General features: G+C 39.5%; 1 protein-coding gene across 5 annotated transcripts in view; it reads right to left on the bottom strand.

Moving 5' to 3' along the window:
• PHF8 (PHD finger protein 8) overlaps positions 1–19,259 on the bottom strand; it is a 99,973-nt gene that overhangs the window by 35,063 nt on the left and 45,651 nt on the right. For 3 of the 5 annotated variants that reach the window (XM_067023087.1, XM_059049747.2, XM_067023086.1), the window contains exons 9-16: positions 13,667–13,754; positions 13,191–13,297; positions 11,861–11,952; positions 8,698–8,787; positions 5,858–5,961; positions 1,409–1,587; positions 1,029–1,114; positions 383–516 (exon numbers count right to left, since the gene is read on the bottom strand). In XM_067023087.1, the coding sequence (XP_066879188.1) occupies positions 383–516; positions 1,029–1,114; positions 1,409–1,587; positions 5,858–5,961; positions 8,698–8,787; positions 11,861–11,952; positions 13,191–13,297; positions 13,667–13,754 (880 nt within the window). Of the gene's footprint in view, positions 1–382; positions 517–1,028; positions 1,115–1,408; positions 1,588–5,857; positions 5,962–6,724; positions 7,028–8,697; positions 8,788–11,860; positions 11,953–13,190; positions 13,298–13,666; positions 13,755–19,259 lie in introns of all 5 variants that reach the window. The other 2 variants (XM_059049745.2, XM_067023085.1) reach the window with 1 other exon arrangement.

Here is a 19,259-nt window from a genome sequence, read left to right as displayed (position 1 = left end):
CTCCATAGGCAGCAGGCAAGATGGCAAAAAGAGGGGTGCACCTCCCTTCCTGTTCACCAATGCTGCATTCTTTCCTTTTCCTTTTTTCTTAAAGCAAGGCCCAGAAAAGGCCCAGCTCTCCTTCCATGCCCCTTCTAACTTCCAAAAACCCCCAAACTTATTACCCTTGAAGTCCGTATATCCTCTCTCAGTCAGATCTTAAGTACCTCGGGACAGATTTCATGTCTACTTTATTCTTTCAGCCCAAATGCCCTGGCTAATTTTTGTCCCTTTAAATGACCCAATTAATATCTACTGATTGGCTGACCTAGACCTTTGGGTGGCAGATGGGGGTGTGTGTTGTCTGAACACCTAGAAAGGGGAGATCAAAGCCAGTACTCACGTGAGGGCAGCATAGTCAGGTCCCCCCACCTGCCTGCTGGCCTTGAGCAGATCAAGAATTCCACCAGCTCCACTCCCATTTCCAAGCTTGCCTTCGACCCCTTCTACCACGTCCTCATCTGTTGTATAGTCCTCCTGTTGGAGAAAAAGGATATCACCTCAGCTGCCCAGGGTTGGTCTGGTAAGGCCCCAATACAGGGTTGACAGTCTCACTCCTGATACTAATATCTTCTGAGCACCAAGTATCTACCAAGTACTAAGCAGAATATTTGTTCTTTCATCTTAATCTCCACAGCATCTTTGTGAGGCAAGTCTAACTCCCATTTTACAGATAAGGAAACCAAGGCTCAGTGAAGTTAAATAATTTGTGTAAAGTCACAATCAGATATTCCAAATCAGATACTCTTTCTGCTACATCACACTGCCTTTTATTCTACTCTATATTAAAGAGTTTTAAAAATATTTCAACTAAAGTATAATCTTCCATTTATATGTTCAGGAGCACTTAGCCCACAATCTTTCACTTTATAAATATTTTAGAACTGGAATGCATAGGATGTCTCCCCCACCCTCAACTAGAATGACAATCTGTATTCTGTCTATGTAACCAGAATGAGCAGAAGATTAGAAACAGGGCAGGCCCCTACCTCAATGTCAAACTCAACTTCTCCTGGTTCACGAACTCGGTTGGGGTCAGAGCAAGGCTTCGCACGGGGCAACTTTCGGGGAAATTCTAGAAAGCAATGGAATGCACTTATCATGAAGCTAAGATTAGCATCTGAGCCAAACACCCGGGGGAAAGAGAATAAGACTATAATTTTCCTGAAAGTAATGACCACAGACGAGTAATTTAGAGAGGTTAGGAATTAGCTTATAAATAAATCTCTAGAGCAAAGGATACATGGAAGCTTACAGCGCTGGTAAATCAGAATGTCAACAAGCTCAGGCCTAAGGTCTTGAGTCTATCAAGCAGACCAAAAACAAACTGAAATGGGCAGGGAAGGAAAGAAAAAGAACAAGTACACACTTGGTCTTATTATCAGGGTCGCCTTCTCCTTTCCCAGTCTCTCGTCAATCTGCAGTTCATCATCTGAATCCAAGTCAAATTCATCCTCCATCACCTGTTCTACCACCAGCCTAGCCTTGTCTACCTTCTTCGCGATCTTGGCTCGCCGAGACTTGGATAAGCTCTTTACCCTCTTGGTACTGGAGAGAGAGTGAAGGAGAACATAAAAACAGTCACACTCGATGGCAATTCTACCCAAATTGATCTACAGATTCAATGCAATCCTATCTAAATCCATCTAGTTTTATAGAGATTAATAAGCTGATACTAAAATGTATATGGGCATACAAAGGACTTAACATGGCCAAAACAATTTCAAAAAAGAACAAAGTTGGAGGACTTATACTACTCAATTTCAAAATTTACTATAAAGCTACAGTAATCAAGGTAGTGTGATATTGCTATAAGGATAGACATACATATCAGTGGAACAGACCTATGAGTCTAGAACTAAACTGTTAAATTTATAGTCAATTGATTTCTGACAAAGGTGCTTATTAGGCAATTCAGTGGAGAAAGAATAGTCTTTTCAACAAATGATGCTGAGATAAGTGGATATCACATGCAAAGAAATGAATGTGGACTGTTACCTCATATCATACATAAAAATTAACTAAAAATGGATCATAGATCTAAATGTAAAAGCTAAAACTATAAAACTTCTAGAAGAAAATATAGGAAAATATCTTTGTGGCCTGAGATTGGGTAAAATTCAAAACATTTGTGCTTCAAAAGACACCATTAAGAGAATGAAAAGACAAGCCACAGACTAGGAGAAAATATTTGTAAATCATTTACCTAGAAAAGGATTTGTATCCAGAATATTTAAATAACTCTTAGAATGCAACAAAAGACAAACAAAACCAATTAAAAAATAAGCAAAAGATCTGAAGACATTTCTCTAATGATGATATATAAACGGCTCAATATTATTAGTCATTAGGGAAATGCAAATCAAAACCACAATAAGATACCACTTTACATCCATCAGAATGGCTATAATCAAAAAGAGAGACAATAACAAGCATTAGCCAATATATGGAGAAACTCATAATTGCTGGTAGGAGTGTAAAATGGTATATGCTTTGGGATAAATTTTGGCAATTTCTTTTTTTGTGTGTGGTATGCAGGCCTCTCACTGTTGTAGCACCCCCTGCTGCGGAGCACAGGCTCCGGACGCGCAGGCCCAGTGGCCACGGCTCATGGGCCCAGCCCCTCTGTGGCACGTGGGACCAGGGCACAAACCCGCATCCCCTGCATCGGCAGGTGGACCCTCAACCACTGCGCCACCAGGGAAGCTCCATTGGCAATTTCTTAAAAAGCTAAACAGTTACCATATGACCCAAAATTTTACTCCTAAGTGAGAAACAAAAACATGTCCACACAAAAACTAGTACTCAAATGCTCATAGCACCATTATTCATAATAGCCAAAAAGCATAATCAATCCAAATGACCATCAACTAGTGAATGGATAAACTAAATGTGGTATATCCACACAATGGAATACTATTCAGCAATAAAAAAGAACAAATTAATGATACTTCTACATCATGGATGAACTTCAAAAACATTGTTAAGTGAAAGAAGCCAGACACAAGAGACTACATATGTATGATTCCATTTATATGAAGTGTCTAAAAAGGCAAATCCATAGAGATAGAAAGTAGATTAGTGGTTGCTTGGGCCTGGGGAAGAGAACCAGGACTGACTGTAAGCGGATATGAGAGATCTATTTGGTGTGATAGAAATGTTCCAAAATTATATCGTGGTGATGGCAGCATATACTTTAAATTTACTAAAAGTCATTTAATTGTATACTTAAAACGGGTTAATTGTATGGTATGTAAATTATACCTCAAAAAAGCTGTTAAAATATATAAAGGAAGTAGAAAGAACTCAAAAGTGGCTTAAATAATCCTGTTACACATGGTAAACAATATTAACCAGTACAGACTGCTCAAATAAGCCTTATAGTTAAGAGAAACAAGTTTTTGGTAAATCAGTACACTTGACACATTCAGCAAATAGTCATTTGATGAACTGGATTTTAGTGAATTAGCTGTTTTCTACCTCATACAGTTGCTGGGAGGATTAACGAGCTAATGTAGAGACTGACCCATGGCAAGTGGCCCAATCAATGGTAGCTAATCTTATAGTTCTCTGGGCCTCACTTTCCCACATTAGTAAAATGGGGATAACAACACTTACCCTCAGGGTTGTTGTGAGGACTAAATAAAATAATGTATGTAAATGGCTAAGATAGAGTCTGACACAGAGCATGTGCTCAATAAATGGTAGCTATTTCACCTTGATCTTTTATTAACTTCTAATAATGAAAAATCTCAAACATATATAAAATATTAAAAACTCCCATGTACCTATGACCCAGCTAAGTTTTAGCAATTATCAACACACAGCCAATCTTGTTTCATCTACACCTCAGTCCCCACAAAACATGGCATTATTCTGGAGAAAAGACCAGACATAATATCATATTGTCTATAAATATTTCTATACCTTGACTCTCTCTAGGTTCACTTAGCAAGCAGCCTCTGGCAGGTGCAAGAAGGTAATAATAGAAGCAGCACAAGAAAGACTGGTGAGGAAGGGAAAAATGTCTCATTGTGTCCTCAGTAGCCATTATAGGCTGGACCCTTAGGACTCTCAATTTTCTCTTCCCCAGCAGACCAACCATGGGTTCTAGACAAAGGCAATGCTCAAAAGTCTCTTTAATCTTATTCTTCAGTAACTATGTTCTCAAATAACAAGGATAGCTCTGCTGCTTTCAGAATCTGCCCTGCCCTCACACTCCCTTTTCCCTTATTTCCCAGCCAGGTAGACCTACTACACTCACCCTTGGGATCTGAAAACAATCTTTTCCACAAAAAGGCTGTTAAGGTATCCTTGTCGCTTATGTTCCTACACTGTTCATAGTCTGTACTTAACTACTGACTGCTCCTGTCTGGTGTTCTGAGTGTCCAGATGGTAACTTTTACTGTCTTCCTTTGCCTCCCTACATGTTTGAGGGTTTCTGATGACCTACTTAGCTTCTGGCCATACCCACAACCATCATCATCACCACCACCACCATCACCTTTCATCTTCAACTTCATCATCATATTTGTAAGAGTGACCATTTATTAAGCATTTACTATGTGCCAGAACCTGTGACACGCACTTTACATGCATTACTTCATTTAGTCCTCCAACAACCCTAAGATAAGTTTTATCTATAGAATAGATAAAATGAGGACAGAGAGGTGCAGATATGTTAATTAGCTTGTCAAGGTCACATAACGAATAAGTGACAGAGCAGGGATTCAAATTTGGGATTGTCTGATTCCCAAGCTGGAGCTTTTTGCCAAGATGTGATTTTATTTTACTCTTTTAGAAAACATTCTGTTAAAAATTATCTTAAGAAAAGTAATATGTGCTCACTGTATAAAATTCAAATGCTTTTGAAGTGAAAATTTCCTCTCTTGCCTCCCCTATTCTACTTTCCAGAGATAACTACTGTTACAAATTTGGTGTGACAAGTATAAAATATGTGACAAATATAGTTATTTGCATGAATGTGTATAAACATCTCTGGAAGGAAATCGTTGACATTAGTTTTCCATGCAGAGGGGAACTGGGGAACAGAGAGGAGTGGGAGCAAAATTTTTCACTATGTATTCTTTTACACTTTTTGAATTTTAAACCGCATAAATTTTAAACCTCTTCAAAAAAGTTAAAGGAAAAGGTCTGTACGTTGTTTTACACAAACACACACACACATATGTGCATACATGCTTTTTTAAAAAATTAAAATGAACTATTCCTATATATTATCTTGCAACCTGATTTTTTCACTTAAAATATATCTTGGAAATCTTTTCACGTTAATAGATAGTAAACTCATTCTTTTTAAGTTACACAGTATTCTATTCCATAGATGTACCATAATTTATTCATCCAACCATTATTGATGAACGTTTCCAACTGCTTACTATTACAAACAATGATACAGTGACTACTAAATATTTCTCTTTACACACCTGTGCAAATATTTCTGCAAAATAAGTTCCTAAAAACTGAATTGCAAAAGGTATATAAAAAACTAATGCTCTTAACCAGTATGCTGTACTACCTCCTATTCCCGCCAACAGTTCTGATCCACTGACTTGCTGAAATTTCTAGAACTTATATAAGATTTTTCTCAGGATTGCCAATTAGTTCCAGACCTCTCCCCCTTCCCACCCCCAACACTACCATGGTTCTCTGTACTACGGAATGTTATCTGATAATATCTGGTTATTTCCCTAAGCACAGTCCCTCCCTCACCCATGTCCCAGCCCCAGGTCCCAATTCCATGCCTTGTCTTAGTGGTATACAATCCCAGCATCTCTGCTTCTTCTCCCCACCTCACCTGCCATTAGACATCAACAGGGCCAGCGGGCCCTCATTCCCATCCAGGTCCAAGTCTGGCGAGTCATCATCTGAGTCATTCAAGCAGGTACCAGTGATGTTGAACTGTAGGAGGAGGAGGCTCAGTTGTCACCTATCTGGAACTCCCATGTGAATCAGAATGACCAGTTCCCTCTGGTTTCACTGGTTGAGTTCACTGTCAAAACCACCTGAACCAAGGCCTTCTGCTATGCTGTTCCCCCACCCCCAACCCAAATGATCACAGGAGCAGAAGGCTGAGAATGTATGGCTGGCTCAGGGGAAACCTATTAATCTTGCAAAACATGTTCCCTAAAAAGAGGTGGAGCATCTTCACATGCCTATGGAGGGCACCACAATCTTGAAGCAAGGTGGAGCCCTGGAGGAGGGCTTTTCTCAAGAACCTGTTCAAGACTCCAACCTGCTACTCATATACCATGCTCTCAAATGTCATTCCCATCCCAGCATTTCAAGATTCATCTCAAGTGTCACATTTACTGAGAAGAGCTCCTGACCATCGCCCCTACCCAGATAGAATCATCCCCTCCCGTGTCTCAGGGCCCCACATACACCCTTGATCGTGGCATCCACAACACTTCATTGCACTCATTTCTTTTTATGCCTATCTTTCTCACTAGCCTGTCAGCCTCTTGAGGGTTATGTCCACAGCACCTATCACAGTGCCCAGCATAGACAAGATCTCAATAAATGCTTGTTAAATGAGTGGGACTGGTAGCCAAACACCAGGGGCCCTAAGGGAGGTGGGAGGACAGGAGAGCCTATCCTTTTTATACCCTGCTCTTACAAGGGACCCAAAAGGGTTGGGCTGAACCCAAGGGCCAGCACCCACCTTTGCTTTCTGGGAACAGCCTGTCTTCAGTGCCTGATGACTGTATGTGTCCATGAGATTATAGCTCAATTGGCCAGCAGGCCCCAAGGCTGAGCTCTCCTTGCCCTTTCGCTCTGCCTTCTTGAAGAATTCCTTGGGCTTCAGGCCTTTCTTCTTTGAACCACTTTTGGAGGGCAGTGACAGCCTGGACATGGATACTGAAGTGGAATGGGCTGGCCTGGTTAAGGGAATGGAGCCGGCTGGGAAGATCCTCTGCAGCCCAAAGATATTGCTTGTCTTCCCAACGTTCTGTTGGAAGATATCCTACAAGAGTGTTAGGACATGAGGGGGTTAGAGCTTACTCAAGGGTTCACTCTGCACTAAGAGCAGAGGTCTGTTCATGGCACTGGCGGTACTGCCATGAAGGGGCTTAAAGTTGCTTCACATATGCACTTATGCACACCCTAGTTTTGGCACAATAAGTCATCAAGAATTTACTGGGTGGCATTTCTTTACCTAGCCATTGACGAGTAAGGAGAAGACGAGCAGAGGAAAAGCTCAGCACTACTGTCAAAACCGGAGAGAAAAAGACTCCAAGAGCAGCTGACATGAGACAGAAAATAACTGAGTACTAAAATGTGTGGTTCCAACTCTAAGGACCACAGGATTTGAGAGCAGGAGAGAGGTTCTAGTCCTAATTCTGCTACTAGCCTCCCACCTTCATCTTATTCATAGCAGTTATGCTTTGATTGGTTGTATATATTGAGCTTCCACATTAAGATTTCATTGCTTCAAAACATTTGAAAGCCAATGAAAAAGATATGATCCATCTCTTAAGTCCTCTTCCAACCAGCCCAAAGTTCTGTGTATATAAAACTGGTTTAAGTGGGAAGAGCCAGAGAAAAGGTAGGCCTAAAACCCTGAAGGATTCTGACAGATGGAAGTGGTGGAAAATGAGGTAGGAGGTGGACAATGTAAGCTATGGTGTAGGCAGTGAAACATGCTGCAAGAGGTGCGGCTAGAACCCCAACTTCCCAGTAGTTCACTCTGAACACCCTTCAGCACAGATTTAGTGCCTATATCCTGGGCACTAAATGGAACCTTACAGCTTCTGAGCTAAAGGAAAGTTGAAACTTCCTCAAGTCCAATTCTCCTCTGGTGCCTTTGCTACTTCACCAGCCCACACTGAGTTCTCTCTTTGCTGCAGTCTATTAATAACAATGGTTCACATTTATTGAGTACTTACTCTGCCAGGCACTGTGCGAGGGGCTCTATATACATTAGCTCTTAATCATAACAAAACTCTGAAAAGGGGGTGTTATCCCCACTTTATAGATAAGGATACTGAGGCTCTGAAAGGCTTGCAAATGACAGAGCAGGAACCAGAACCAAGTTTCTCTGAGTCTCTTACCACTGCACCTTACTGTCTCGTGGTATATGCCACCTGTTGAAACATGGCTTTGTAATCATCTTCAACCTGGGAGAACTGTCATTTTGTAGAATGTAGAGACTGAGTCAAAATATTAATAACAACAACTACTACTACTATGACCTCTGCCACCCACGACCACCATGACCCACCAGCAGAATTTACTGAGCACCTGTGTGCCAAGCCCTATACTTAGTGCTCAACCTGTATCATCTTACTCAATCCTCTTAATAATCCCTCAGTAGTTATTAGTTATCCCCACTTTAGACATGAGGAAACTGAAGCTCAGACAGGTTAACTTTGCCCAGGTTCCTCTACTAGATTGTGAGTTCTTTGTGGGCCGGCACTGTATTATTTACGTATCCTAAGCACCTAGCCCAACATGTGGCACACTTGAGGCACATAATAATTATCTGAATGAATGAATAAATGAATGAATGAATAGGGTCCTTGGTGGGGTCTTCCCAATCCTTCCCCTGAGCTCTCATGCCAACTGCAAAAGCCTGACCTGCCACTTGAGCCTTGAGCCCTTCCCAAACACCTCCCCTGCTCCCATGCTTCTTACTTCCACCAGGCGAATCTCCCTAGCCAGATCTTTAATGAGCTGTACGGTCCGCACTGTCTCTGGGATCTCATCCTCGTGGTCTGGCAGAGCCTGTCAAACAAAAGGCATGAGGATGAATGGATAAAGAAGATGTGGCACATATATACAATGGAATATTACTCAGCCATAAAAAGAAATGAAACTGAGTTACTTGTAGTGAGGTGGATGGACCTGGAGTCTGTCATACAGAGTGAAGTTAAGTCAGAAGGAGAAAAACAAATACCATATGCTAACACATATATATGGAATCTAAGAAAAAAATGTTATGAAGAGACTAGGGGTAGGATGGGAATAAAACACAGATCTACTAGAACATGGACTTGAGGACATGGGGAGGGGGAAGGGTAAGCTGTGACAAAGTGAGAGAGTGGCATGGACATATATACACTACCAAACGTAGGGTGGATAGCTAGTTGGAAGCAGCCGCATGGCACAGGGAGATCAGCTAGGTGGTTTGTGACCACTAGAGGGGTGGGATAGGGAGGGTGGGAGGGAGGGAGATGCAAGAGGGAAGAGATATGGGAACATATGTATATGTATAACTGATTCACTTTGTTGTAAAGCAGAAACTAATACAGCATTGTAAAGCAATTATACTCCAATAAAGATGTTAAAAAAAAAGGCATGAGGAATAGATCCACACATAAATGAACAACTGATTTTCAACAAAGTTACCAAGGCAATTCAACGGAGAAAGGGGAGTCTCTTTAACAAATGGTACTAGACTGATCAGATATCCATATGCAAAAAAAGAATTTCATTCCATAGCTTGCACCAGACACACACACAGACTCAAAATGGATCACAGACCTAAATGTCAAATCTAAAACTATAAACCTTTTAGAAGGAAACAGGAGAAAATCGTTGGGACCTTGGGTTAGGCAAAGATTTCTTAGGACATTAAAGGTATGAACCATAAAAGAAAAAAATGATAAATTAGACTTATTAAAAAATAAAAACTTCTCTTAGAAAAACACTGTTAAGACAAACCACTGACTGGGAGGAAATATTTGCAAAACATATATCTGATAAAATAAAGGACAGTGTCAAGAGATGTAAGGAACTTAGTTGTGGCTTGAACCACACCCCTCAGAAAGTCAAGAACCTCAGCAAGATCCCTGGGGACAACCCAGCCTTTCCACTTGTGAGGATGGAACTAAATGTTGAGCAGCTACAAGCCCACAGCTAGCCCAACAGCAACCCAGGGAGAGACCTGTTGATTGTCTCTCTTTTAATTCATTTGTAATCTTATTTATCAATGCATCTCTATGCAGACAGACAGCTCAAACTTTTCTTCTGTGACTTCTTCCACCAGTTTTGACTTGAATTCTGTATCCATTGGACTGATAAAAGTTCCTCAGCATTTCCTCCTTGCTTCCCATGGTTTGATTCCTTTAACTCTTTTAATCCATCTGGAATTTATTCTGGTGGCTGGGCAGCGATGGGGGCTGAGAACCCATGTGACCCAGCTGGATAACCTTGACAGCTCCCTCCTCCCAGCCCAGGGGCTTCGGAAGGGTGAAGGAGCAACTGCTTCTCTTCACAAAAGAGAAGTTGTCTGCACTTCACAAAAGACATCTCCTATGAGTGTGGGCTCCTCAGTTCTGTGTCCTACTCTCTTCCAGCTCCCTTTGCTCACACTGTTTGGGGCCATCCCTTGGTCCCTGAGGCCATCCTGGCTCAGGACATGAGTGCTTAGGACCTACCCACATCCCTCCCTTTTGGTATTCCTGGGACAGAGTCACTCTGAAGTTCACTTTGTGGGAGGGTCAGGTGGGGATGCAGAGTCAGAGATGAAACCCAAGGTAGCCACACCTGAGGGATGTGGCAAAACAGAATCGAAGGCTAAGGCCCAGGTGCAGTTGAGTCCAGAGAGCAAAAGAAGGCCCAAAACATGAAGTCCAAGGATACCTGGGGGGAATGCTGTCAACAGGAAATGGGGAGATTGTGCACATTTAAGCCTGCAGTGGCTGAAAAGTCTCCTCAGGCTACTGCATGCAGGGGAAGGAATCTACAAAGAGTATCAGAAGCATAAAAGAATATATTGATATTTCCTTTTTTTGCATTTCTTAAAATTGGTTTTTAAATAAATTCAACATTTTGAGTAGATAATCCATTCACGTAGTTCAAAAATCAAACAATATAAAAAGATATATATTGAAAAGCCTCAGTATATATCTGACCCTGCCATCAGCTCCCCTAGCCCACCCCAACAGGTAACCATTTTTATTAGTTTCTTCTGCATCCCTCCAGATTGTGTCTTCAGTCAAATACAAGCACATACAAATATAATTCTTCTTTTCCCCCCTTTTACACATAAGGTACCACACTATACACACAGTTCTATACTTTTACATGATAAATTCTGGAGATCTTTCCAAATCAGTATATAGAGAGCTTTCTTAATCTCTTTTTATAGCTGTTTAGTATTCAGTTGGATAGATGGATATTGGTATATTCCTAAAAAGCCATTTTGGCAGTATGCATCAAGAGTCTTACATTTTTTCACATACTTTGATCTAGTGATCGCTCTTCTAAAAATCTATCCTGAAGAAACAATCAAGAGATGGGGAACAAAGACTGATGCAAACAGCTATTTACTGCACGATTTTCTAGAACTATCCCCCGAATAAATAAATAAGCAACAATAAATAAGTGGTTAGGTAAGGATGGTACATCCCTGCAAAAGAATATCATGTAACTATTAATGTTTGTGGAGAACTCTGGTGACACAAAAATTAAGAAAAGCCAACCAATTCAGATACAAAATTATATGTACAGGGTGACAGCAATCATGTTTTAAGAATGAATATTAAAAAAAACAAAAGAAAGTATATCCAAATGTTAATGTTTATTCCCTCTGAGTTAAAATTACAGGTGAAGTTTTTCCTTCTTTACACTCTTCTGTATTTTTCTAATTCTCTACAGTAAGCATGTATTACTTTCTATAATCAGAAAGAAAGGTTTAAAAATATAATCCAAGGAGTCCTAGCCCAGTCTTCTACTCTAATCCTAGGAGCCCACAAACCTCCCTAGTTTCCTCCACGTCCCCAGAGGATCTTCCCAAAGCCAGTCCCTGCTGAGAGGAGACCTCTAAAGTAGGTAGAGAATTAAGTATATTTACTTCTTTCCTTGTCCAGGCTCTAAAGGCCAAGTTCAGGGCTTTACCACCATGGACCAGGTAGGAGGCAGGGTGTCTCCTGTTTTCTCGCAAACCTAAAGAGGGAAAGAGGAAGGTAGAGTGTCAAATAAGCCATGCAGGGAAGTGAAGAACTTGTTATTTTTTTTTCAGACAACCAGAGAAAATGCTCAAGGTTCTGAGCACAACTCCAGATCTCAGTTCTTATAATGGTGTTCATTTTATGACTACCTTGACGTCTACTATCTCATTTAATCCTATACCCAACCATATAAGCCAGACATCATTATCTTCATTTTACAGTTCAGGAAATGAGGATCAGAGAGGCAAAGAGATAACCAAAGGTCGCACCTGGTAAGTTCCAAGGCCAAGACTGAAACCTCACCTGTCTAAATCTGAGGCCTGTGCTCCTTCTACACTACCCTACCTCTTGGGTTTCAAAATATGAACAGTCAAGAGGACGACTGCCACGTACACAGATCTGAAGAGCCATTAATGCCTTGTTCTGAGTTACTCCAGGAGGAGGTTATAACAAACATCCAGATTTAGGCTCAATAAAGAACTTTCTACTGAACTAAGCTGCTCAGAACAGAAAATAATAAGCAGTTAGTCATCCAGACTCTGAATGAACACTTAAGTGACGGTCTGTCTAGGTGGAAGAATAAGGGCTTGAGGTACTGCATAAGAGACTGTACTCATTGGCCTCTGAGGTTCTTTGTAACTCTTCCTGGCCAAGTCACCTTGAAGAATCTCAGGTCTGAGTAAGGGAGCCACTCTATTTCCAAGCAGACCAGGAAAGAGGAAACCCAGCAGGTTGGCTTCTACCTGGGCTGATACCCAGGAACCAAACCAATGATGGGTAGTCAGGACTGGGCCCTGTCCCCAGGGGAAGCATGTCCAGGGAACTCTGACACTATACCGATTGAGTTTCTTATTTTAATTGGTAGGAAATAGGAATAATTTCACTGTGATCCAATTTTCTCAGTCCCCTTTGCTAAATAAAAAAGTTAAAATCCATGACCTACCTTACATTACGATTAGTAAAATAGCCAATTTCAAAAGATCACATCCCTTGATTCCATTTTTATAGCATTCTTGAAATGACAAAATTATAGAGATGAAAAAGAGATCAGTGGTTTCCTGAAGTTATGGATAGTTCAGGGGGAGAGAGTGGATGAGGTTATAAAGGGGTAACAGAGATCTTTGTGGTGATGCGTACTGTATCTTGATTTGAGGTGCTGGTTATGTGCACATGTGCACACACACATGGTCAGGGCAGCATGGCAAAAAGGGCACTTGGCAAACGGCTCCATACCTCGAAAGATGTCCAGGATATGCTTTCCCACATACCAACAGATGGTCTCAAAGTTGGGGAACTTGAAGAGGTCTGCTGTGCTCAACCGCTTCTCAATCTCATAGGCTCTGGAGGAAGTAGGCACAACAATAACAATGATAACAAGGACCCTGTTTACTGGGCACCTACTATGTATCAGGCATTGCTCTGGATGCTCTGTATCCATTATCTCTAATCCTCACAACTACCCTCTAAGACTTTACTCTTTGGGTTAGAAAACCTGGGCTCAAAGGTTATGTGACTTGACAAAATTCACATAACTACTAAGTGAGGAAGAGGTATTCATCTTCAGGCTGAACATCATCAGAAACCAGTATCCATTCCTTTCTGATCATCTTGCCTCCCTTCTATGCTGCACTCCTTATAATAGCAGAAAACTCAAGGACTCTAGCAGATGGGAATGGCCAACTCGGGATCACCCGAGCTTTAGGACTCACTTGAGCTGCATTTCAATGTTAAGGCTGTGTAAGAAGTTCCCTCCAAAGGCAAGGCAGTCCACGGGGGTCAGCACAGCATGGATCCATCCTGCAGTGTAACAAGGCAAAATACATAGCTAGCAGAGGGCCTTTCTTCTTTGGACATCACCACTGCCCACTCAGCTGAAACACAACTCCTTAGACCAGCCAGCCTGGAAGTAATTCAGAACATTCTAGCTTCCTCCACTCTCCCAACGCCCATCCTAGCCAAGTCTGCCATCAATATAACCCTGAATTGGACCAACCTATGGGGTTAATAAACTCCTTCTACTTCCCTTCTCTGCACTTCAAAATCTCTTCGTTGCCTCACTAGTTCTCTCTCTTATTGCTAAGAAAGGCATCACCTCCTTGCCATGACTACCCCTTCTAACTCTGCACTAGGTAAAACAAACAGCTTTTGTGTTAGACAGACCTGGGTTCAAATCTTGCCATTTTCTATAGCTATATATCCACTTCACAGGTTGGTTGTGAAGGATGTACCTAGTTGAAACTAAACTATTTTCCTTGCCCTTGACCCTATACTGCCTTCTGGGACCTTCTGATTTTTCTTCTTACATCTCTCATATTCATCTCCCCTTCTTCATCCATCCATCCTACTAATGGCTTGGTTCAGATCCATCATTATCTCTCACCTACGCTATTTGCAACAGCCTACAAACTGGCTCCTCTAACACCACTGGTTCTTTAAGGTGTGATCCAGGAATTCCTGGGGCTCCTTGAGACTCTTTCAGAGCATATGCATGGTCAAAACTATGTTCATGATAATACTAAGATGTTATTTGTCTTTTTAACCTTCAGTATACAGTGGAGTTTTTCAAGGGGTACATGACATGATATCACAACACACAGAAGCAGATTTGAGGACACAGACGTTTTTTGCTAACCCAAATATTAAAAAGATTTGCAGAAATGTAAATCTTTTCACTAAATTTTTTTAGTTTGAAAATAGTTATTTTTCATAAAAATTGTTACTTATGCTAACATGTAATGGGTTTATTCTTGTTTTATCCTCAATGAACCAATAAATATTTTAAATTCTCAGTTTTAATTTATAATATGCTAAATATTAATAAATATAAACCACATAAATAAAAGCTCTTTGGGGTCCTCAATAATATTTAAGGGTATAAAGAGGTCCAGAGTCCAAAGTGTTTGTAAACCACTGCTCCACACCAATCTCAACCTCTGAAGTCTATCCTCCACATCTCAACCCTAAGTGATATATCTGAAATGCAAATCTGCCCATGTCACCTTCTGCTTGAAACTCTTCAATGAAATGTACATCCACAGAAGAATAGATAAACTGCTGTATACTCATACAATGGAATACTAGAAAGCAAGTGAAATGAATAAATAGCCACATGTATCAACATGGATCTCACAATCATAATGTTCAGAGAAAAATGTTGAGAAAAATACATATAATATGATTTCATTTATACAACATTCAAAAGCATGTAAAACAATACTATATACTGCTTACTAAGGCATACCTGTGTAATAAAGGGATAAAAATGCATGAGAATGACTTCAGGACAACAGCTAGCTCTGAGAGGGCAAAATGGGAATGTAATTGAGGAGAGGTATATACAAGGCTTCAAATATGTTTGTAATATGTTATATTTTTAGTTGAGTTATAAACACATAAATGTCCATTATATTCTTCTTTATATCTTTTGCTACATCTGAAATATTTCATTAGAAATTAAATAAACAAATAAATCTTCAATAGTACCCAGTTGCCTCTGAAGTAAGTTCAACCTGCCAACCTTTTCAGCTTCATCTGCTCCCAGCCCTTGGTCTTTAGGCTCCAGTATCCATAAACTGCTTCACATATCTTTGCTTTGCTTATGCCTTTCTCTTTATCTGAGAGGGCTTTCCTGCCTTTCTTTCCTTGGTCAGTCTCTATTTACTCTTCAGGTGTCACTCTTCTGAGAAGATTTTCACAAACCTCTGGCCAGACTAAGTGCTCTTCTCTGTGCTCCCAAAACTTCTGGTGAATACCTCTATTGTGTCAATGAGAACATTATACTGAAATGGCCTATCCATCTTCTATCTCTAGCACCTAGCCCAATGTTGGGGTAGACAGTAGACATGAAATGCTTGTGGAACTAAGTAGATTGCACCCAGTTTGTGAGAATTTTTACCAAGATGCAAATGAATCCAACTCAAATCTCTGGTAGACAAATTCAATTCACCAGTTACTAAGTGCCCAGTGTACAAATAAAAAAACCATGTGAGACCCAGCAAAGAATTCAAAGATGGGTAAATAAATGCATGGGAATAGAAAGAGAAAAGCAGATGGGTATGGGGGTAGGAGGAGGGGGGCATGACTTGCCTCATCATATATTAAACATTCTATAAAACCAATGTAATCAAATCAATATGATACTGATATATGAATAGACAAACAGATCTGAGTAACAGAAAAGAAAATCCAGAATTATACAATATAATGTTAGACAAAGATGTTAGAATTACATGACACGAGTTTTAAAGGAGTCATCATCAAAATGCTTCAACGAACAATTACAAGCATGCTGGAAACAAACAAACAAAAGAAGTAGAAAGAAAGAGAAGCTATAAATAAGAAACAAGTACAAATTATAGAACTAAAAAATACTACATTTGAAATATATAATGAAACAATGGACTCAACAGAAGAATGGAGACAATAGAGAAAAGAATCAGAGAATTTGAAAACAGAACAATAGAAAGCACCCAATATGAACAAGAGAGAAGAAATAGAGTGAGAGAAAAATAAACTCAGGAACCCAACAAGGACCTACTGTATAGCACAGGGAACTATATTCAATACCTTGTAATAACCTATAATAGAAAATAATATGAAAAAAGATAGATACTATATATATATAACTGAGTCTCTTTTTGCTGTATACCTGAATCACTGTAAATCAACTATATGCCAGTAAAAATTTAAAAAGACAAAAAAATAAAGAACTATGCAATGGGACAGGAAAAAAACCCTCAGGAACCTGTGGGGCTACAGCAAAATGTGTTACATTCGTATAATCAAAGACCCAGAAGAAAGTTAGAATGAGGAAATGAAAAAGTATTTGAAGAAATAATACCTAAAAATTTCACTAATATGGCAAAAGACATAAGCCTACACATTCAAGAAGCTCAATGAACATATACAGTATAAACCCAAAGAAATCCACACCAAGACACATTATAGTCAAACTGCTGAAAAACTAAATAAAAAAGAAAAAATATTGGAAGTAGCAAGAAATGACACATACAGGGGAAAAAACAATTTAAAGGGTAGCCAAAATCTTATCAGAAACCACAGAAGCCAGAAGGAAGCAGCACAACATTCAAGTGCTGAAAGAAAATATCAACCCAGATTTCTATACCCAGCAAAAATATCCTTCATGAGTGAAAGGGAAATCAAGACATTTACAGATGAAGGAAAACTAAGAGAATCTGTTGCTAGCAGACCTACCTTGAAACTCTAATCAGAGAGGAAATGATAAGAGAAGGAATCTTGGTACACCAGGAAGGAAGAACAATGGAGGAGGAAAAATACAGGTAAATAAAATAGACGTTCCTGCTCTGGGGTATTCTAAATTATGTTTGACAGCTGAAACAAAAATTAAAACACTATGTGATGTGGCTCTAATGTATGCAGAGGAAATATTTAAGACAAATACATTACATATGGTAAAGGAAAAGAGATGTGAAGAGGTAAGGTTTCAACTCTTTCTTCAAACTGGTAAAATGTCAATACCAGTAGACTGTCCTAAGATAGATATATATGTATATATAAATATACACATATAGATATGTATATATATACACACATATACATATTTATCTATATATGTACATACACATAGACATATGTGTATATGTCTATGTACATATACATATATATCTATACATGTATACATATATACATAAAACTAGAGCAAACACTAAAAAAAATCTATATAAAACCTGAAGCTGAAAAATTCATATGGAAATTCAAGGGGCCCAGGAAGGCTGACACTTCCCAATTTCTAAACTTACTACAAGTGTACAATAACTGAGACAGTGTGATACTGTCATAAAGACAGACATACAGATCAATGGAATAGAGTTCAAAGTCCAGAAAAAAACCAATACATGGCCTATGGTCAACTGATTTTTGACAAAGGTGTCAAGACAATTCAATGGGGGAAAGAATGGTCTTTTCAAATTGTTCTGGGACATCTGGATATCAACATGCAAAAAAATGAAATTGGACCCATATCTCACACCATATACAAAAATTAACTTGAAATGGATGAAAGACATAAATGTAAGAACTAAAAAGAAAACTCAGAAGAAAACACAGGTGTTAATCTTCATGACCTTGAATTAGGCAATGGTTTCTTAGATATGACACCAAAAGCACAAGCAAAGAAAAAACAGATAAACTAGACTATTGGGCTTCACAGAACAACATCAAGAAAGTGAAAAGACAACCCCTGGAATGAGAGAAAGTATTTGCAAATCATACATCTGATAAAAGTCTAAACCAAAATATATAAAGAATTCTTACAACTCAACAATAGAAAGACAAATCACCTAATTAAAGAATGGGCAGGGACTTCCCTGGTGACACAGGGGATAAGACTCCACACTCCCAATGCAGGGGGCCGGGGTTCGATCCTTGCTCGAGGAACTAGAAGTCACATGCATGCTGCAACTAAGAGTTCACATGCCACAACTAAGGAGCTCATGTGCTGCAAATAAGGAGCCAGTGAGCTGCAACTAAGGAGCCTGCCTGCCTCAACTAAGACCTGGCACAATCAAATAAATAAATAAATAAAAAGAATGGGCAGACGTTTTGAATAGATATTTCTTCAAAAAAAGATATATAAACATCCAATAAGTGCATGGAAAGATGTTCAAAATCAATAGCTATTAGAGAAGCACAAATTAAATTCTAAATGAGCTACAAGTTCACACCCACTAGGATGGCTATAATCATAAAGACAGGCAAAAACAAGTGTTGGGGAGGATGTGGAAAAATTGAGACCCTCATAAATCGTTGGTTGAAATGTAAAATGCAGCTGCTTTAGAAAACAGTCTGGCAATTCCTCAAGAAGTTAAACACAGAGTTACCTTATATATGACTCAGCAAATTCCTCTCCTAGGTAGATATACACAAGAGAACTGAAAATATGTTCACACAATAACTTGTACATGAATGTTCATAGCAACACTATTCATAATAGGCAAAAAGTGAAAACAACCCAAATGTCTATAAAATGATGAATGGATAAACAAAATATGGTATATCCATACAATGGAATTATTATTCAGCCATTTAAAGAGTGAAGTACTGATAACATGGATGAACCTTGAAAATATTATGTTGAGTGAAAGAAGCCAGACATAAAAGACCACATATGGCATGATTCCATTTACATGAAATATTCAGAAAAGGCAAATTCATACACAAAGTACAGAAGTGGCTGACAGGGGCTGGGGGAGGGGAAGAAGGAATGGGGAGTGACTGCTAATAGGTACAGGGTTTCTTTCTGAAGTGATGAAAACTTTCTGG

This window comes from Kogia breviceps, chromosome X (genome assembly GCF_026419965.1).
Source record: "Kogia breviceps isolate mKogBre1 chromosome X, mKogBre1 haplotype 1, whole genome shotgun sequence".
NCBI lineage: Eukaryota > Metazoa > Chordata > Mammalia > Artiodactyla > Physeteridae > Kogia > Kogia breviceps.
Note: the sequence above shows the minus strand (reverse complement) of the source record. Positions and strands in the feature narration are given on the sequence as shown.